Genomic DNA, 22,631 nt, shown 5'->3' with positions numbered 1-22,631 from the left:
TAATTCACGTAAATTTAATAAGTACTGATACTGTCAACATTACAAACTGCAATCATTTTCATCATCATTCCCACCTGTGAAAGCTGTTGCTGTCCTGAAGTGACAACAGTCCCAGAGCTAGAGGTGGAATGGCTACTGATGCTGTGTGTATCACTGTGCTTGCCACCACTTCCACCACCACCACCACCACCACCACCAGTTTGGGACATGTAGAAAGAACGCTGGGAGTGGTTTGGTGTGGAGGGGACTGCGGTTGGGGCAATGGGGTATCTCATCTGGACTATCCTCTGACATGCTGAAATGGCAACAAAAAAAAAAGGCAACAGTGATGAAAATACGCATTAATTATAACCCTATAATCATTTGTCTTACATACAACTAATTATTTGTCTTACATACAACTAATCATTTGTCTGACACACAACTAATCATTTGTCTTCCATACAACCATGTATGAGTTGCATTGTACATTAGTACGGCACCTATAAGGTGATATGTTACATCAGCATAAAAATGTCACGGTCACAGGGAATTCACATATTGGGACCAAGCACGTCTGTTCCTGGCTAGAGTCACAATATCGTCAATGGCATAGAATCCAGCCCATGTAGTAGAGTGCCTGCTGGTCTAGTTGTCGAGCTCTTCAAGTAGGCAATAAAAGTTTGACGCAGGAGGCGGTCTGCGTCCATGCGTAAGATATGCCCTGCAAAGCGGACTCTGCATCTCATCACTGTAGTTATCAGGTGGAATTCGGGACGTTTTGCCCTTTCTCTGTAGTCCTCTCCCGTAATGATGGAAAGGCATCGGCTGTTGTTGGTTACACCCTCTGTAAGTCGCCAAGCCTCGCAACCATGTGTGAAAACAGAGCAGACACTAGAGGCATACAACTTTATTTTCTTTCTGCGGGACAGACGGTGATCGGACCACATATGGGATAGAGAGCTGAATGTTCCATACAATTAATCATTTGTCTTACATACAACAAAGTCGCTATATGTCAATTACATGCTATTTGTTTTGTAATGAAAGTGATTAGGGAAGATGGATGATCAGATTGTATAGTTGAATTGCCCAATAATGTTATTTCTACCGTCCAATACCACTTTGTTCCCATCAGGCAATGTCTTTGTCAGGTTTCCAATAAATAAATGTATGGAAATTGTTAAGCTCCCATAACAGAATGTTTGATTATTGACATAAGAGACTCAACTCCATTAATGAAGATAAAACGTAGCATTCAAAATTACCATAAATAATCCAAAAAATTTCTTAGTGTTGATATGATGACATTACCAAAAATGTCACATCAAAGAAATGTACCACACAAAAATAAAACAAAATAGTACATACTACCAAAGTAAAGCTATCTCAAATTTGGAAAATGATAGACCCATGAACAACAAGGGAAAAAAAAGAAAGGGCTATCATAAGATATTCTTGATTATGTTCACCATTAAATTAAACATAACAATTAAACCCTTTTTGGAATGATCTAAGAATGAAAAAAAAATTTTTTTTTGAAAAAAAAAACACCCTTCAATTCCCCCCCCCCCCTTTTTTTTTCATCTTTGTTGATGTTATGACATTAAAACATTAATGCCCATCTCACATTGATGTCAAATATGAACAATTATGCCAATAATGGTCATTAACGTCTGAATATGAGGATAGGAGGAGTCAACAATGCGAGTAACAGATCGCTAGTTTTTCAAAAGCAGAAAATGAAAATGAAATGACATAAAGGGTTTTGTTATAATTTATCAACTTAAAATAAATAAAGGCTTTCAAACCAGGTAGCAAAAAGTGCCTTGTTTTTCATACATTTTATATATGGTAGTTCATCACATTTTTTTTCATATTTATTATTATTAATATTATTATTATTATTATTATTATTATTATTATTATTATTATTATCATTATACTTGGTCTATGTAAATGTAAGGACAACAATAACAACCACAGCAATACCCACCATCTTGGAAGACTCTCTCCACATTGAGGCCGTAAGTGGCACACGTCTCATAGTAAGAGCACCGTTTGAGATCGTTGGCCAGTTTTCGGGCACGAGTATCGTCTATAATACGAGGATTGCTTTCACTTATTGCATCTGGTTGAATCATAGAAGAAAATATATCATATTTTTATATAACTCATTAGTGAAGACAGCATGTGTACGTAATTAATTAAGTTATGATTTTAACACAATATAATATCATAAGCTATGATAACCATTTCATCAGGATGAAAAAAATGTGTTCTGCTCGTTTTAAATCAAAGAGGAGGCTCCCCAGTTAAATTTCAATCCCAGGTTCCATAAAAACCATACTCTTTGGAAAGGCATTAAAAAAAAAACCATACTCTTTGGAAAGGCATTTTAAAAACATATTTTTCTCAGTTTAACCTGAAACATGTAATAAAATTCAGTCCCCCCCCCCCCCTTTTTTTTTTTCCATAAATAAAATCAACAATATCATTGTCTCAACATTTTTAACAAGTCATAGGCTTAACAAGGTGAGAACCTACTACCATAAGGGGTGACATCATACGACAATAAATAGAGTAAGTTATCATTAAGCAAAGGCATCGGTTAACACAAAATGATAATAATAAATGATAGGTGATTCATTGCAGCCCAGAAAGAAAAAGAAACAGGGATAACTGATAACTGATCCTGCTTTACTTATGGAATACTTTCTACCTGCTTCAATCCCTTCATTAGTGATGACTATTAATCACGTGCGCCCGAGACACTGTCTGTTGTGGCAATATTTTCTATGGATTATGGGATTTGTGAGATTTGTTCACTCCGCTCCAAGAAATAATCATATGCGAGTTGTTCTAATTATAAACAGTCACAACCCTGGAAGACAAATGCCTTCTCCAATAAATGGACATTCGTGTCTATTTCTTAACTGTATAGACATTATGCGCTTGACTAAGAAGCTCACAACATTGCCATCCGGAAATATACCGGACCAACACACAAAATTATGTGTAACCACGAACTTTTAGTCTGGATAATACAGTTAAGTGAGAATTACTCATAAACGTGGATGGCAAAATACAATCACAAAGACCCGAGTGACGTCAACTTCATTCTATCTATAAAGGATAAAAAAAGGAAACTTAATCTTTAAAAAAAAAATGATATAAAACACCTCCATAGTCCTCCACAGATTCCAGTTGACCCCTCCTCCCTACACCCCCCCCCCCTCTCTCTCTCTCTCTCTCTCTCTCTCTTTCTCTTCCTCGGACACACCGCACACACACACACACACACACATACACACACACACACACACACACACACACACACACCACACATCTATAAACACGTGCACACAAAAACAAATCCATCTATGACTTACTACAGATGTTGTGAGTGTGAATACAAGAACATTTTTACAGAGACGACGGTTCCTCAGGAAATGTAACCACATCAAACTCCCAACAATACTGTCGTAGTCTAAGAAAACACATTTTTTAAAAACACACACATTTTGACCCAAAAAAAAACTTTTACTTCGATTTCAATAGCATCCCGGCTTGTCGACTCGAATACAGGAACACATTACTTTTACAGAGATGCTCTTTTCTCAGTTTAGTTATACAACAGCATCATACAAACTAGCTGGTCTTATCGTCAGCGTGAGTGATAGGACATAATAGAATTGATAACAAAACGGGATTTTCCTCTTATCTTGTTAGATAGTATTTGATTGTGTAAACAGTCAAAATGTCTATGATGGCTTCAAAGTCTTCTGGTTACGGGAAGACTAAGAGGTCATGTATTAATGCCGAATCCTAGCTGAAGACACGATGAAGATGATGATGGAGGAAAAAGGAGGTGGATGAGGATGAGGGAAGTTGTCTGTTATTATTATTTTAAAATTTTGTTTCAACCTTATTTATTCCATTTGTTAACTTATCCTTTTGAGGAGAAGGAAGGAAAGAGGGGCAATAATAATAATAATAATAATAATAATAATAATAATAATAATAATAATAATAATAATAATAATAATAATAATAATAAATAATAAAATAATAATAATAACGACGAGATAATGACGTTGATGATGTTAACGAACGATATTGATAATGATGAAGATATTTATGATATCGGATAAGACGATGCTCCTAACTGATCCCTACAGTGACAAAGTAATGACAACGACTGCTGAAAACAATACGATAACACTGGTGATATTTCAAGACAAATAAGAAAATGACGTTTGTTGATAAGAATGAAAATGGAGCTCCCTGCCTTCAAGGAGATAGCGAATGATAATTTAAGCGACCTCGGAGACAGAAAATTATGCTCTATGCCTAGCATTCAAGACGGCGACTAACCATTTAAAGGTAGATTTCGGTTCTATTATAACCCGACATACGTTAACAAAGTATTATAAGAGGAGAAGGAGGAGGACAATAATGATGATGCTAATGACGACGACAACGGTATAACGGTCATTACGATGTCGAATAAGACGAAGATTGTGACAAGATAGTAAATGATACTATTTAAAAAAGGGAAAAAAAAAGTTCATTTCGCCACGAAAGGGTTAAAATAGACGAGGTAAGGAAGAAAGGATGGCGAAATAAGAATATCACAATAGAAAACCTTATCTTTATTCGCAGACACGAGAGAGAATTGATTATCTTTATTTCTACTTAAATGCCATTCCATAGCACAGCTTTTCTGATAGACATGATTGACCTTAATAGAAGAGTAAGGGACTTGGGCACGAAACATTTAGAATGAGAGGGAGATAGAGATAGATAAATAGATAGATAGATAAATAGATAGACAGACAGACAGACAGACAGACAGACAGACAGACAGACAGACAGACAGACAGACAGATAGATAGATAGATAGATAGATAGATAGATAGATAGATAGATAGATAGACAGACAGATAGATAGATAGATAGATAGATAGATAGATAGATAGATAGATAGATAGAGATCGAGATAGAGAGAGAGGGGGGGGGGTGGAGAGAGAGAGAGAGAGAGAGAGAGAGAGAGAGAGAGAGAGAGAGAGAGAGAGAGAGAGAGAGATGAGGAGCAGGAGATGAAGAAAAAGGAGACGAAACACACATGAATTAGATAGACAGACCGATATATGGCAAGTTGGAGATAGATGGATGGATAGACATACATATAAATAATTAGATAGATAGACAGATGGATGGACAGATTTATAAAAAGATGGTACCGCTCCATCTCTGTTCGTCCAGTAGTAAACTGTTAGCTAGGTCTAATCCTATCTGACGGGAATATAAATAAGAATTATTCCTGTGATACTGGATAATGATATAGACGACGGCGATGTCTTCCTTAGAAAACAGACGCAAAGAACAACGATTAACCCTTAAGGTCAAAATTACAAACAAAATGACGGCTATCTAACCAGAGCAACTAGACATACAACGAAATTCACACATTCAAAGAAAAAACCCACTCAAAAACACCGAAACACAACACCAATCTGCAAATTGAAACGTTTTCAAGTGTATTCATTTGCACCCCGCACGGAACGCTCTTCCCGAATCATGTGTCAACACAACAGATTTAGACACCTTTAGCTAAACGAAGATTACCAAACTACTTCAGCCTGAAAAACCAACAATGGCTGCCACATTCAACAATTTTCTCCGCCCTGGAATATAAATATCCAGAATTAAGTCAACTTCGAGTCACATTCAGATTCAGATTACAGGCGATAACAATGATGGTGATGATGATGACGACGACAACGACGATGACAATGATAAAACAACTTACACAGCGATTATTAAATCCAATGATATTCGACTCTCTCTCATTCCGTCTATTCTTTGGAGTTGAAAAACAACTTTCCTCAACCGTGGACAGTAAACTTAACAGTTGATCTAAATTTAACAAATAAATAACGATTGTTACATGATACAATTAATCCCCACCAAAACAAGGACAAACATCCCTGAAATCTTAACAGTCCGGAAAACAAGCAGCAATTAATATAATTACGACTGACCGCCTCAAAATGGTATTGTATCGTGGTGAACCTGATGCTAAAAATTGAAATTAATTTTTTTAAAAAATATGAGTTTCTTTTATGTTTCAATGGAAAGAATTAACAACATGCCACAACGTGAAAATAACTAAATTGCACTTATCATATCATATTAACTTAAAACATCTCTTTTTGGTATCACGTATATATCCCGACATAATACCGTCTGGAGGCGATGGGTCACAATTTTGCTTTAATTTCTCAGAAGGAAACAGTCCGGGACGCGACACTATCACGATTAAAGTATAAACCATAAGCGGCGTGAATTTTCATTCAAAACGTAAATGGAGGATCGAGTTCTTCAACACCGAGCAACAATTCCACTTTGGTCTCAAATCAAAGCAGTCCTTCAGGACCATTGGGCCCATGGAATTGGGAGTTTGCCCGTGAAACGGACTATAGAAATTACTTTCTACCCTTTCGATATGACGCTAGTCTAATGCAAAGTAGGTACCTTCCGTCAGATCTTACGGAACAAGTTATCCAATCACTGCTGAGCGGACTGGAGGGTCGGGAAAAAAAAATAATCTTGACTTCACCAGGGATTGATCTAAGACTTTGCATGTGAGGCGAGTGCTCTACCAAATGATCAATAGTAACCCAACCCCCTCCCCCTCCCTCTTTCTCCCGCCCTAAAATCAAGACAGCATCGAAATGTTGTGGATCTTTCGTTATTTTCGAGCAGCTCCCGGGCTACTTCTGTATCTTTTACGGGAACGGACGAAATATCAGTTGATTCATCGGTTTGACTTTCTAGATCACTGTCATCATTACTCTCGTAAGTCGCTTCGACTAGAAGCGGTCAAACTGGACTTGGGCCCAGTATTCAACTGATCCCTTCAACTGAAGGTCGTTTTCTAAAAAAAAAGTTAGGTCAGTCAAGGAGGATTAATTTCTAGGTGTTAATGTGAATTAAGACAAAATAAAATTAAAGAAATCGAGGTCCCTTGTGTGTTATAGATCTGCTGAAACAAATAGACTAGCGTCATATCCACAGGGAGGCAAGCAATTACTACTTTTCGTTTAACGCTACAGAACGCTACAGAAACCGGGATAAACTCAGGAATCAAGCTTTGCCATCAACATTTGCATAATATGCTACCAGGAATATAAAAAAATCATCAGTATATATTTTATTATTTAAAAAAAAAAAGGGGGGGGGGGGGGTTTAAAGTAAAACTTACAAAGAATTTTTCTGGAACTTTGTCATCTCATAAAAGAGATTTTCAAATTTTATATGGACACGTTTGAAATAACACATAATCCATTTCATAATAATAGAAAAATGATGCTCTTGTCCTTTCTCCAAAAAAAAATAAATTTAAAAATGACATTTTAAACTCGCATAAATGTGACCCACCGCCTAAAAAAGGTATTATGTCGGGCTGAATATGTCCCTTTAAATTCAACTTAACATATAAAATCTGAATTTTTAAAAAATGTCTCCATTAAGGAGATTGAATTTCATTTAATTAAATTCAAATGGGAAATAATTGTTTTAAAATCCTAATTCTGACCATTTTGATTATAAACGTACTCATCTTCACCTCGTTCAGTACGCCATAATACCAGTTAGATGCGATGTGTCGCTAAATAACAGAACTTAGAAAGAAACAGTTGATAGTACACCATTGACATGCATCAGTATTCAAACATCAATAAATTATAATATTTCCAAATAACAACAAATCCGAATCTGGAATGCGAAATGAATAACAATAATAATCTTAATTTTTTAAAAATTAAAAATTACGAATAAGTATCCAAGAGATGAAAAGATGTTCACCAAAAGAAATCACTTTGTCAGTTTTCAATCTCCCCATATATTCGCGACCAGCTTACTTAAACGCTCACGACTCGCATACTTTTTTAAAACTATTTGCCGCATTCGCTATCGCGCTCTATTTATGTAACGATAGTAATAAGAACTCACAGCGGTTACTGTCTGCCTAGGATAGAACATCAATTATAGTGATTAACAAGCCTCACAATCGTTGATACTGTTTCACGTTTAGCTAAAGAATCTTGAGCTTACGACACATTAAAAACCGCACAGATAATGTTATTTTCTTTTAACTCTCTTTTTCTATTTTTAAAAACAATTACAAAGTGCAAACGAATCAAAGCAAACTAGTGCTGGTGTCATGAACTCGCGTGTTAGCAAATATATGTATATATTATAGTGTATATTTACGTTTAAAATGTGAGTAAAACGTAACTGTAGCAGTAACAAATATTTCCACGACAGGTCCTGCGTTTTGTTTTTTTTTTTTTTTTTTTTTTTTTTTTTTTAGGTAGAAAAAAGGCTTTAAACAAAAGAAAAAGGAAGGAAGAAAGAAAAATGGGGGGTGGCGGGGGGGGGGGGGGGGGGGGGGTAGAGACACAGAATGCGTGGATGAAAGTTCGACGCGTTATGTTTGGATAGGCTTGGGGGTGTAAATACAGAATATGAGAAAGAAAAAAGAAAAACACATTTGAACAAAAAAAAAAACAAAAAAACCATGAAACATAGAAAATATTTTTAAAAAAAAATAATAATAATAAGCAAGAGATTATCCTATGCGTCCGTATGTTTTCTCACGCTAAATTTTGACCCATTCTTGAGAAGTGCGGCGAGATTTGACGTCTTTAACGAGGAGGTGGATGTTAACATAAAGAGGGATAGGGGGGGGGGGGGGGTATATAAAGAGGGATAGTGGGAGGATAGAGAGAAAGTGGGGTGGGGGAGAAATTAGATAATAAAAGTGGGTAAGTGGAGGTAAGGAGGGATGAGGAGGAGGGAGAAAGAGAAAAGAGAGAGAGAGAGAGAGTGAGAGAGAGAGAGAGAGAAAGAGAGAGAGAGAGAGAGAAAGAGAGAGAGAGAAAGAGAGAGAGAGAGAGAGAGAGAGAGAGAGAGAGAGAGAGAGAACGTTATGCTATTTTATGGAAACCATAAGGATGAAAACGGTGGAAATAATAACAAAGAATACGCGCAGAGTAGACGCGATGCGTGTGTATATGTGTGTGGGTGGGGGGGGGGGGGAACACGGTGCCAAATTCCATCACCCCCGTTTTTTTAAATATTGGGAGGAGGAAGGGGGGGGGGGGGTGAGGGAAAGGATTAAAATAGCAAGATAGACGCGCCAGTAATACAAAAACAATCGCTTGAGTTATACGAGTGCAGGTACGTAATTGTAACTTTACTTGTTAAATTTCTCTCTCTCTCTCTCTCTCTCTCTCTCTCTCTCTCTCTCTCTCTCTCTCTCTCTCTCTCTCTCTCTCTCTCTCTCTCTCTCCCTCACACACACACTATATCCATCCATCTATCCCCCCCACCCTTCCCGAGTATCGTTCTTTCATTTAGGGGAAAATGAAATCAACGTTTCGCGTAAGTGATTACCCAGATTGCAATGTGAATGTGAACATGTTGCAAACATGAATAATAAATGAGGTAGGAGTCCTCCTCCCCCCTCCCCCCCCCCCTTCCCCGCCCACACCCTACATCCACACCCTTGTTTATCCTGGAACCGAAAAGAGAGAGAGCGCGTGAGAGTGAGAGAGGCATACAAAATCAAAATCGTTGCTTGGACATCTGCAGAAAAGCACAATAAACAGATACTAAGTTCTCTTTTAAAAACAAGAGAGAGAGAGGGGGGAGGGAGAGAGAGAGAGAGAGAGAGAAAGAGAGAGAGAGAGAGAGAGAGAGAAAGAGAGAGAGTTGGGGAGCTAAAATTAAATTAAAATTTGTCCAAAATGGCCCATATTGACGCCGGATATTAGAAACCTTAGAATTTAATTGTTTTTATGGAGTTAACGTTTAGCACCTGTTGAGGTGATGGGTCACTTAAAACGATAAAAGACTTCGAAAGTAAGTAAACGGAAAAGCAACCCCTATCCCCCCCCCCCCCGCCCCCAGTTTTGCATTTATTAAGTTTCCCCGCTTGGTTAAGGACTCCAGTCAGGGCTAAGGCGAAACCAAGACATCTCATTAGGAACAGAAAGCAGCATGTAAGAGGAAAACATGGAATAAGGATAGGGAACCACATCTTGGCAAAAAAAAAAAACCCCTCTCAAATCCCAGGTTTGAGAGTTTTTGTTCCCCCCCCCCCCCCCCCCCCCCCCCCCCCCCCCAAGATGAGGGTCATTTAAATCGATCGATATTTGAAGGACGAGTTTTCTGGTCAATTTTTAAATATGTTTTTTTTTCTTCTGTAGAACGGCAGTATCGTGGTGGTGAACATAATATCATAATGGCAGCAAAATAATTAAACAAAAGGGCAGAGAGATGAAATACATAAGGGAGGGGGGGGGGGGGAGGGAGAGAGAAAAATAGACACCCCCACAGAAAAAAAAACAACAAAAAACACATTAATCCACCTGTTTCGATTTTGGCGAAGGATGTTAGCCATATCCTGGGCAAATGCAAATGTTTTTATGAGACAGGGTAAGGAGGGGACCATATAATATACTAGATATATAAAAAGCGTGTTATAAAAATTTACATGCTCAAGCTGGGCAGAAAATAAGGCAAAAAGGGAGAAATGGTGAATCGATTTATTAAACCCTCCATTGACCACGAACTAGTTAAGTGTGCTAACTAAATGCCAGAAGTAATCAACATAATATTATGACAGCGAAGAAAAAAAAATAATAAGAGAGAGAGAGAGAGAGAGGGGGGGGGGAGAGAGAGAGAGAGAGAGGGGGAGAGGGAGAGAGGAGAGGAGGGGGGAGAGAGAGAAAGAGAGAGAGAGAGAAAGTGAGAGAGAGAAAGAGAAAGAGAGAGTGTGAGAGAGAGAAAGAAAGAAAGAGATCGAGCTTGTGCTACAATACCAAAGAGGAAAGATGAAATACAAGGAAGGATTAAATACTAAAAAGAAAAAAAAAACATTTTAAAAAACATATACGGGAAAGTCAAGATAAGGCTTATTTCTGGGGCAGTTCTTTTTTTCTTTTAAACTATTCATTTTGTTTTGTCTCACCCTGTATAATACACACCTTTTCGGACTGATTACCCACCCACAGCTTGCTAACTACTAACTACTACGTCTTTGATGATATTATTATGTCGGAAGTTGGCAATGGGCATGACTGTATGTGTCGGGTTCATTTGTGGCTATTCATAAGCACCGCCATCATCATCATCACCATTACCACCACCACCAATGCCATCGTTGTACTATTACACAAAATAATCTATTGACCACTCATTACTCTCTCCCTAAACAACCCAATAGAAGAAAAAAAAATGACCCACTGCGTCGATCCAGTATCGTGAAAACTAAATGACGATAATTGAGTTTTAAGTCAAATTGATCCAAATTAGATTTAAGTGAATGTGAGGCTTAAGAAACAAAATTAGCTCCCCCCAATGGAGGCATTTATTTTAACTTAAATGTTAAAAGTTGAGCTGAAAATCGAATTCTAACCATAAGGTTCATTCCGACTAATTACGGTTTTGATACGATCGGTCACAAATTACATTTGATTTTATGTAGAGTTGTCGGGTTGTTAATTTATGTGTTTGTTTTTTGTTGCTGTTTGTGTATGTGTGTGTGTGTGTGTGTGTGAGAGAGAGAGAGAGAGAGAGAGAGAGAGAGAGAGAGAGAGAGAGAGAGAGAGAGAGAGGGGGGGGGGGTTATAATAAATCCTACCGCGTACGATAGTTGGTGAGTTTTCTGTCAGATTGTAAACATGATGACAATTTCATAGCACATTGTTGCTTATATTATGAAGCAATCCCAATCATCGTTTTGTGATTTCATCGTGTTTGTTTTGTTTTGTTTTTAAGGATTTTACGGCGCTTGCAACACATTTAGGTTATATCAGCGCCAGTAAAAAGGAAGAAAATGGGATAGTAAACTAGAATTACAAATAAAGCACCCAAGAAAAAGTAAGACATAGGGGAACTGGGAACAAATAGGGATCAGATGTAAATTCCAAGAGCACACTATCAAAGTACTTAGTTTGAGACCACCTATAAATCTCATCCGGACACAAGCACAAAATCCAACAAAGAGGAATACACTCAAATCTTACATTATAAATTCAGAATAACAAATTTAATAACACATAACAGAGAGATGATTTAGAAGGAAAAAAATATCATATCCCAAAACAATAACTATGCATTTGACTGTTTCCCTCCCAGCTAGGACTCCGGCCAGGGCCAGGACAAAACCAAGTAATCTCATTCCAAGACAAAGACAAAAAGCATGTTGGAAAAATAAGGGCATAGAAGACAAAGTATGTACCTCCCTGCCCACTATGGGAGGTCAGGAACCCCACCCAGGATTTCATCGTGGTTATTCACAAAACAAACCAAAGAAAACACTAAAAAACCCATAACCACCGACCCCATCCTTGAACCATTGCACAACATTTATCGATCCATTACTCTCTACCTATACTATACGAGCCACTCTAATAATTACATTCAATAGAATGGGAGATATCAGCCGTTTGATGTATTTCTTTTTTAGAGCAAAGTTGTCAGAATGTTAATTTAGGGGAAATAATCAAACAACCCCCCCCCCCCCAAACTCCCCATAAGCAGACAACATATTTTATAGAACAACAAAAGAAAAATAACATAAACAAAAACCCCCCAACAAAATAAACAAACAAGCCAACTGACTGGTCAACTCAGAACCATTATAATAAACTACTATAAAACTTTATATGATCAAATGTTTCGAGATGTTGCTTAAATAACTATTAAATGTGCTCCTTCTGGTACCGAAGACATGAATATCGTTATCTCAAAACATCTTCACTTTTTCCAATTACTTGGATTTGCAGTTTTATCGTCAATATGGATGTTGAGACTGAGCTCTGACTTCAATAGGAAATAATATGTGTCAGTGCATGACATAATCAGTCGGAAGGTGAAATTTTGGATTTGCATTTTCTGAAAGAATATGTTCCCCAGAGCATTTTAATCTTTATTTGAAGTAAACCGGGTGATTTTTCATGAAGTTATGGTCAGACGTATGGGAAAAGTATCCATCAACTTTTCTAAAATTTCAAAAGAGTAGATTTAATCATTTATGTCAAGAACTCAATTTTGATAAAAATTGACCATCTAACTAAACTTGGCAATATCTCAGTTAAAACCTTTTCACCATCCGACTGAATATGTCATTCACTGTAACATATATGGCAAACATTTTCTAAAAAGAAACTGCTATTGCCAATTAGTTGTTATCTTCAGTATCACTATGGTTGAGTCAGTGACTGGAGGGGAAATAATATCACATAAGCAAAATGTGGCCCACCGTATGTCGAGACGAATCAGACCCCCCCCCCCCCCCCCAAATGATAAGAAATACAAACTTTTGACTTATTTGCAATGTGAGTACTTGTATTTATTCTCCACCATAACCAATATAATGTTACCTTCCCCAAGTTTCATATTCGTAGCTATAAATTAAATTCAATTTCCAACACGAAGTTCATTCTGACATAACATTGGTTTGAGAACCCCACCCCCTCTCTCTCCTAGATGTTACTGGTTTCTTCGATAAGAAGAAGCCAATGTCTGTATAGGATGGCCCGAAGCCAGTGTCCAATCAGAATGGCCCAATGACATGTACAGAAAATAATAGAGAAACAGGAACCTGTTCAAAGTCAAACTTTTCCTTGACATACATTCATTCTAACAAAGAAATGTCATTGTTATTCTTTTTATGGCCAATCAGAACGAAATAGTACTAATTTCAACTAGCCTATCATTGATTCCACAACCTCCTCCCCCCCCCCCCTCCCTTCCTTCCTCCTCCTGCCCTTTATGTTTTATCTGATCATCACATAAAAAGAGCAAGCCAAATGGATAAAGCACAATCTACAAGAAATTTGCATATTATACAGTGCAACACGTATTCCTTGTCCTTGCTCCAACAAAGTAAATAAGACGAAGAATTCGTGAAAGGGACATACTATTTCCTCCTCAACCAGAACAAAGAAAGTAGGGATATATATTTCAGATATTAAGATTTGTATGGTACATGGAAACGAGGAATGCGTACTGCACTGTAGGTCTCCGTCTAGGACCAAGCAGCCGTAGATCCCCGTTATGGTAATTATAGGAATCATATTATATATACTCCTATATGCAATTCAATCCCCCAAGTCATATATGCACATCAATCCCTTAAATCGGTTGATTACTCCAATCATTTGATAACACTTACTCAAGCAAGTATCCTTAAACAAAAACTCCATTCAATTGACGTATGTGTCAGGGTGAGTTAAATGCTAAAAATTGAATTTGTTGTCAAAAACCACAGTCTACAAGATATTTATTCATCTTTCTCCGTCTTGGACCAAGCAGCCTTAGATCCATGTTATGCTATGGTCATGGAGAGAAAACTAATATTTACTCTTATATACTCTTAGTATGCGCCGCTTGGCTAAGAAGCTCACAACATTGCCGTCCGGAAGTATAATGGACCAACACACAAAACTCGGTGTTATAGTCTGGTTAATACAGTTTAGTCAGAATTACTCATAAACGCGGATGGCAAAAAGCAATAACAAAGACACAAGTGACGTCATCTTCATTCTATCTATAGATAGTATGCGCTTGGCTAAGAAACTCACAACATTGCCATCTAGAAGTATAACAGAACAACGCACAAAACTATGTGTTCTGGTTAATACAGTTTAGTGAAAATTACTCACAAATGAGGATGGCAAAAAACAATAACAAAGACATGAGTGACATCAACTTCATTCTATCTATATGCAATTCAATCCCCTATATCGATTGATAATGATTACTCCAATCATTTGATACACTCACTCAAGCAAGTAACCTTTGACATACACTCCATTCAAGTGACATATTGTAAATGGTATTCTGTTGGGGTGAGTTCAATGCTAAAAAATTGAATTTGTTGCCATAAATATGAAACGTGTTAAAAATATTATTTATATGTTTCAATGAAGACATTCGATGTAGCTTCTTTAAGAGGCAACAACAAAAAAGTCCAATTATTGGTAAAAATTACTTGAAAATAACTTTTAATCATCCGATGCATCTCCACATCACACCAAATGAAATGGTGGGTCACAAATTAATTGAAATTTCCGATGGTAAGCAGTTCAGCGAAGAGAATTAAACTGGATTCAAGATATTTCTCAATGATTACAGTTTAAAAGCAGACCCCACAACAGGGGGCTACCCGATGGTCAAGATGTGAATATGTTAAGCGCTTTTCAAAGTAAAACAATAGGGAGAAAAATTAACTCTTACTTTAATTAGTTGTAAATTTATTGATAGTAAATATATTCCAGAAGTAAAAAGATCATGCACAGAAGGCTGGGTGTTATAAAACTGCAATGGGGAGGAAAACGTCTCAACTGCACAAAGAATCAATACCTGTCGAACTAATTTTATCATGTTAAAGTCTATCTTAGTCATCAAGACAAATTGAGATCACCTAAAATAAAAGTCCCACCCAGACGCAAACAAAGGATCCCACTGAGAAGAATACTAAATGTTTCCAAAATATTTAAAAAACAAAAACTATTACATTAAATGACAGAGAAATGATTTGCAGGTGAGCAAAATATAATCTCCCAAAACTGACAACATACATTTGACTGTTTCCTCCTCAGCCAAGGACTCCGGCCAGAGAAAAAAAAATATAAACAAGTAATCTCATTCCAATACAAAGACAAGAAAGCAACCTGGAAAAGGACATATAGGGGGATAGAAGGCACAGCAACAGTGATCTCCCTGTTTCTGACACAATTATTTTCTCTTCTGTGACTTCATCACAAAAACATGAAAAGACAATACACATTGTTTGTTTATCTCTGAAAAGTATGCTAGCCTAGTCAACAGAGTAATTTCTCCCTGGTCTGATATACCCAGCTATCCAGTTACTGCTGGATGGATAGCAATATGAGTAAAAAAAAAAGTATGGAGCAATACACATCAAACCAATTCAGTTTTGTTTGTGGGTCTGGAACTCTTTACCTATGAATTACCTGACCGCCCCCCCCCCCCCCCCCTCATGTAAGCAAAATACTTGAAAACCTAATAGCGGACAAAGAACGGGAAATAGATATTCCTTAAATGTGAGATGAGTAGGTTCAAGCTGAGCTGGAGTCATAGAAATGCTGAACATAGTGACCCTCATCTTTATACCAAAGCAAACAGAACACCTGACTACAATTAAATGACGAGCATCACACAATAATCGTCACAGAAGTGGAAAACCATAAAGTTGGAAAAATAAATCATCTACTACGGAAATTCCCGTGTTCCAATAAAATATTTTGAAGTTTATGCCAGCACTGATTATAAAGAGAAAAAGAGATCTTAGTTTTGCCAGTGAAAAGAGAGTTCAATCAGCAATGTCAAAGTGACAATGGGTTGGCCATTCCCTGTAATATAACCAAGCAGGCTCTCGAATGGAACCAACAGGGCAAGAGGGGGTCGTCCAAAACATACTTGGAGGGGAAGCCATCACCAAGATTTGCGCGTCTCCAATCTTACCTGGAGTGGGGCAAATGTCTGTCCAAGGACAGAAGAAGATGAAAGAGTGCTGTTGAAGCCCTATACTTCGCCAGAAGCCAAGAGCCATAAGTCCAGTAAGTCAAGTCAAATGGCATAACTACTATCTTCATATAGTTGGTTTCTTACCTTGAGTTCCAACCAGAATAAGAGGTATCTCCTTGGTGTCTCTATACTGCCTCATCTTGGCATAGTGGCTGTGAACGGCTTGAAAACTCATCTCATTCTCCAAACTGAATACAAAGATGACAGCATCAACCCAATGTGTGAACTGAAAATAATAGTGAAATAATATAGAATGTAGTAAACCGCCTCATTTCTTCATTCCAAAAGGTAATAATCATTGACATCATGATGGTATGTGTGAATAGTGTTAGCAGTAAATTCTTCAGAAACATAAATTGGAAAGAAATAATAATAAGAGGAAAACAAAATTCCAAAGTCGAATTCCAACCATTTCATGAGTACTTTTCTTAAGGTCCTTTAAAGCCATTACACCCATGGAGTCAAGAGTTTATCCCAGTTTCTAGAACAAGAAACAGAATTAGAAAATTAAACGAGACTTACCTGTAAGTTGAAGTTTGATTGGGATTTTATAGACCCAAGAATATTCTTAGGCCTTGACCGAGAGAAAGCGTCCCTGCACATGCGCAATCACTATTTAAAGCTAATAGGCTACAATAGCTGTTACCATCAATTATCTAATTTAAAAGACCTCAAATTGATTTGCAATTTTGCAAAACGATGTATACATTCATGGGGTGGGATAAAATTGGGAAGGGCGGTCAAGGCCTAAGAATATTCTTGGGTCTATAAAATCCCAATCAAACTTCAACTTACAGGTAAGTCTCGTTTAATTTTCTAATTTTATAGACCCAATGAATATTCATATGGCCTTGCCCGAGACTTTAAAGCCGTAACAGCTATTGTAGCGATCCAATATATAAACGGACATACACAATTATAAGCATATTCTTTCATTATGCTATATTAAAACGTTAAAACCTATGATAAAAGGAACGATGTCCTAAGCCATGAGGTTCCATATCTACTTTCATTCAGTATGTAAAAAGTTTTTCAAAACTATTGCAGCCTGTGACCTAAGCCAGACACTGCATAGATAGTTATGATATACATTCATAGCTCTGTGACTAAATTCAGACACAGGTTAATCATGTTTAATCTATTTGCAGCCTGTGTCCTAAGCCAGACACTGCATAGATTGTCAATGAGGTATTAAATATAACTCAGTCTGTGATTCCACCAGACACTGAGTAACAAGGTGCCATATTATGATTTCAGTAAAAATTACTGTAATTGGTCGTTGGTGTTTTCATTATCAGCCTGTTGTTAAATCCAGACACTGATAATTATGTTCATAATAAGGATAAATTACTCACATCAACGTGCTTTCCGTAACACTGCTTTCCCAAATGCAGTCCCATCATCTTTTACAATTGGTTTATTGTAGAATTTAGCAAACGTCTTCTGACCAGACCATGCTGCTGCCTTAAGTATGACAGACATTTCTACATCTTTAGTAATAGCTGACGTGCTCGCAGCCCTGGTGCTATGTGCTTTGAATATTTTTGTATTTATTCCCGACTTCATAAGAGTCAATTTAATCCATCGACCGATTGTTTCCTTAGTTACCGGTTTATGTGGACATGCATAACTCAAAAACAGTTGAGATGAATTTCTAAACGGTTTAGTTCGTTTTATATATTCTCGCAAATATGTTACAACACATAATCGTTTATTAGATGGGTATCCCGGTAATACTATGGAATTTTCATTATTTTTCGGGGTATTATGTTTCAATAATTTAGAAACATGAAAGATGGCCCGAGTTTGTGTAATATGACACTCTTCTAAATTTAACGAGTGAATGGTTTGGCATCTTTGTCCAGTGACTAAGGCACATAATGTGACTAATTTGAAAGTGAGCATCTGTAAAGTTAATTCCTTACAAGGTGAGCATTTTTCCAAAAAATTTAACAATATTGAAACGTCCCAAATTTTGGTGTATCTTGGTTTGCTTGGGTGAGCCAAGAAAATACTTCTCATCAAACGTTTTATTTTGTTATCATCTCCGATGGAAGGTTGGTCGAAAATGCAAGATAATGCAGAACGAGCAGTATTAACTGCACTATAACAAAGTCCTTTTTTAGAAAGGTGTAATAAAAACTCTAGACAGTGTGAAACACTATATTCCTCGACATCCCACTGTTTATCAGAACAAAATTCAATCCATTTCTTAAGGTAAACATTGTATTGTTTAACAGTATTTGGTCTCCAGCCTTTCATTAAAGTCTTGACAACTCGTCGGGACAACTCTTGTCTTTTGAAATTGTTCCTGATAAGACACATGCCATCAGTTGGAGTTTTGGGTATAATGGATGTACTGCTGAGTGGTTTGATGGTAAAATTAACACATTTTTGGCTTTCTTCAGAAAAAGAGGAGGAAGGCACATCATTTCCATAAGTTTTGGATACCAAGGGGCTATTGTCCAATGTGGCACGACCATTAATATCTTTGTACTTTGGTCTTCTTGGATTTTCCTGAGAATCCTGGAGATAAGATTAAATGGTGGGAAGATATATCCGTAAGTATCCCATTTATGTTGAAATGAGTTAATGGCGCAGGCTTCAGGATCGGGATAAAAGGACATATATATAGGTAATTGTCTGTTTGCACGAGAAGCAAACAGATCTATTTCAGGGCATCCAAATTTCTCACATAACCTATCAAAAACTTCTGGGTGTAATTTCCATTCTGTATGAATTCTAACTTTCCTACTGTGTGAATCAGCTATATTTGATTTTCCAGCTATATGACAAGCAGACAACCAGATTCCTCTTTCTTTACACCACAAGATGATTTGTTTAGTATAATAGTTAACAAGTCTAGAATGTGTACCCCCAAGATTATTAATGTATGAAACGGCAGTCTGATTATCCATTTGGATCTGTATATGACAATTCTTAAAATCACATAGGGACTGAATACCCAACAACCCTGCTTTGATTTCGAGAACATTTATGTGGAGTTTAGACTCCTCTTCTGTCCACATGCCGTGTGTATTTCTATCATTGAAAACTGCCCCCCATGCATAACTAGATGCGTCTGTTTGAATAGTGAAATCTGCATTACCATGAGAAATCATTTTCCCACTATAAACTCCCTCTTTAATCCACCATTGTATTTCTTGTACACATTCTTCATTAAGAGTGGTATAGTTATTAAAATTATAATTTGTCTCTAATGATTTGATTTTAAGCATTTCCAGTTCTCTATAATATAGCGGGCCATATTCAACCGCTGGGAAACTAGCCACAAAGACTCCAATTAATCTTGCTAATTCCCTTACTGTAAGGGAGGTATGACTCATCACATTCTTTGACATCTGGATGATATGATTTCTTTTATCCTCACCTAAACTTATTTTCATCAGTGTCGAATCTAGAATGAAACCTAAATGTAATAGCTTTTGCGTAGGTTCATATATAGATTTATCAGAGAGTTCAAAACCTAACGACGTCAGAAGTTGCTTCGTAATTATAACGTTTTCCTGACATGCTTTATGATTAGAGCCTTGTAGATAGAAATCATCAATGTACACACTAGACAAAAAAACCTAACACTGGTTTTAAAATTTTGGTAAACAGTCTTGGGCTATCTCGAAACCCCTGAGGCAAAACCATATATTTATAAACTTGACCCTCAAACATAAATTTTAAGTATTTTGTAAAATCGGGGTGCATTGGAATGCTATGAAAAGCATTGGATATATCAATACATGCCATGTAGCAATTTTGTTGCATGAGATTAAGGCACGTAGTTAGTCCCTCCATCTTGAAGTGAGTAAATTTAACAAAATTTTTATTCAAGCATTTGAGATTAAGAATGGGTCTGTATTTGTTGTTATTCGATCTTTTCTCTCTTAAGAAAATATTATTCATGTAATCTCCCTCTTCAACAGTGCTTTCCTCAATTACTTCTTGTTTCAATAATTCTCCAATTATAGCCCTTAATGCTATGGTTTCCTGTGCATTAAATTTCAATTGATGGGGAATTTTATTTTGAATTGGTGGAGAAATGAATTGGATTTTACAGCCTTTGACACATTGTAAAATTATTTTGTCTTCTGTGATTTTTTCCCAATTATGAATAAAATGCCTTGTTCGACCACCTAAAGCTAAATCGTTTCCTTCACTTACATTTAATATGGTTTGTTGCGACGACCCTGTTGTCGAGTTTTGTTGCTGAAGTTCTGGTATTTGTTGTTGTTGTTGTTGTTTTTGTAATGTTTTCCCCTGTTGTTGTACACAGGGTTTTTCCCGTCTAAAAAAGATAACCTTTTCTTTAAAAAGAACGGCTTGTTTTGATGTCTTTGGTATGGTTTGACACGATTGACTCTTTGAGAAACCTTCAGGGTTTCCGAGACATCTTTGACTTTTTCTGTCAATTGTTTTCCAAAAAGAGAGTCCTCGCACGGATACTGCTCAGAACACAATGACGAGAATTCCAATTTTACTTCAGATTTAAAATTCTGTCGTCTATGTAAATCCAGGCTGTGTGACCCGTCTGCTAACAACGCCATGGAATCTGCACAGGAATTAGTGATGGAGTCTATATCCTGTTGACAAACTGACTCTATATTTATTTTGGTCAGTTTTTCGAAACACATCGTCATGGCGCATAAACTTTTCATGAGTGTTGTTTGTATTTTTTGAATACTCGAGTCAGTTTGTCTCGTCTCTTTTTGAACCATCTTAAAAATTTCTGGATTACAAGTAAGAGTCTCCATTCTGCCACAATTTGTCGGTTTTATATATTTTTGAAATAGTTGGTCCCTATCCGATATTTGCATTCCGTTACACAGGATATTATTAATTCCCTTTGCTAGGTCCTCGTTAATTAGAGGCCCTTCAATTTCCTTTGTACCTGATACGTCTTTAAAATAGGAGATCGATGAAGACGTTTGTGTTTCTGACACTTCGTCTTCTTGTCCATCATTAACATTGTTAATTATTTGGTAATCATTCAGCGTGTCACATTCTGTCATCTCCTTATCGTATGCATTTTTTAACTCAGTGACAACCGGAATGATCGCCATGAGTTTATTCAGTTGTTTAATTTCTGAAAGTTCGCCGTCGCCACCATTATCTGATTTTTTACTTCTCTTTACTTTGGAAGGCTCGCCCTTCTTCCTACCTTCAGTCTTACTCGACACATCACTCCTATTTTCACCGTCATCACTGTTATTTTTGGTTTCATTGTTATTGTTACACGCCGTCCTGTTAAGGAATTGGGTCAGTGGGGCGTCCGACGCCATTGTCTTAATTAATAAGTGCAAGCGCGAAATCACGCACGATAAAATGAAATCGATGACAATCCACTTAATATCTTAATAATTGAAGGACAAAATCATAATCCACGAATCATCACATGATAATTTAAGCACAAAATAATATATTTTCAATAACTATTGCATCAATATAAGTAGGTAATTAATTTTAAATCCAAGAGAATTAAAAACACGATGATTGCTTTGCAAGGTTCACTTTTTAAGTGATTGCGCATGTGCAGGGACGCTTTCTCTCGGGCAAGGCCATATGAATATTCATTGGGTCTATAAAATATAACAAATGCTTGCTACCCTAGGGATAGGACACTAGTCTGTTGCAAAGTACTTATTGCCAGATCTAACAGACCCAGCTATCCAATTACTGCTGGGTGTAAGAGGGCGAAAGAAAAATCTCAACCTCACCCAGGATTGGTCCCGGTCCCTTTGCATGTGAAGCAAGTACTCTACCAATTGACCATTGGAGTAATTTAATACTTATTCAACAATTTTTTGGTCTTTCTCTGCGACTTGTGGAATGACACTCGCGTTTGGATGGGAAAGTCATGGGTTCGAGCCTCGCTCGATGCATATTTGAGTCCCCGGAAAAGGCTCTTGACTCACCTTCTCTCACCATACTCAGGTGTAAAATGAGTACCTGGCTGTTAACAGCATTATCTCTGTCCAAAACAATTGTAATATCGCCTAACAGGTGTC

At 37.0% G+C, this 22,631-nt stretch overlaps 1 protein-coding gene across 11 annotated transcripts in view; it reads right to left on the bottom strand.

The window, feature by feature from the left end:
• LOC144957980 (arf-GAP with GTPase, ANK repeat and PH domain-containing protein 1-like) overlaps positions 1–22,631 on the bottom strand; it is a 184,330-nt gene that overhangs the window by 148,206 nt on the left and 13,493 nt on the right. For all 11 annotated transcript variants that reach the window (XR_013642285.1, XM_078889541.1, XM_078889542.1 and 8 more), the window contains exons 5-7: positions 16,696–16,837; positions 1,976–2,110; positions 75–295 (exon numbers count right to left, since the gene is read on the bottom strand). Coding sequence is in view for 10 of the 11 variants with exons in the window: in XM_078889541.1 (XP_078745667.1) it covers positions 75–295; positions 1,976–2,110; positions 16,696–16,837 (498 nt within the window). In the remaining variant the exon portion in view is untranslated. The remainder of the gene's footprint in view (positions 1–74; positions 296–1,975; positions 2,111–16,695; positions 16,838–22,631) is intronic.

The sequence above is a fragment of the Berghia stephanieae genome, chromosome 12, assembly GCF_034508935.2.
Source record: "Berghia stephanieae isolate SIO BIC M18660-M18661 chromosome 12, UCSD_Bste_1.3, whole genome shotgun sequence".
Lineage (NCBI taxonomy): Eukaryota > Metazoa > Mollusca > Gastropoda > Nudibranchia > Aeolidiidae > Berghia > Berghia stephanieae.
The sequence above is the reverse complement of the archived record's forward strand: the minus strand, read 5'-3'. Positions and strand labels throughout refer to the sequence as shown.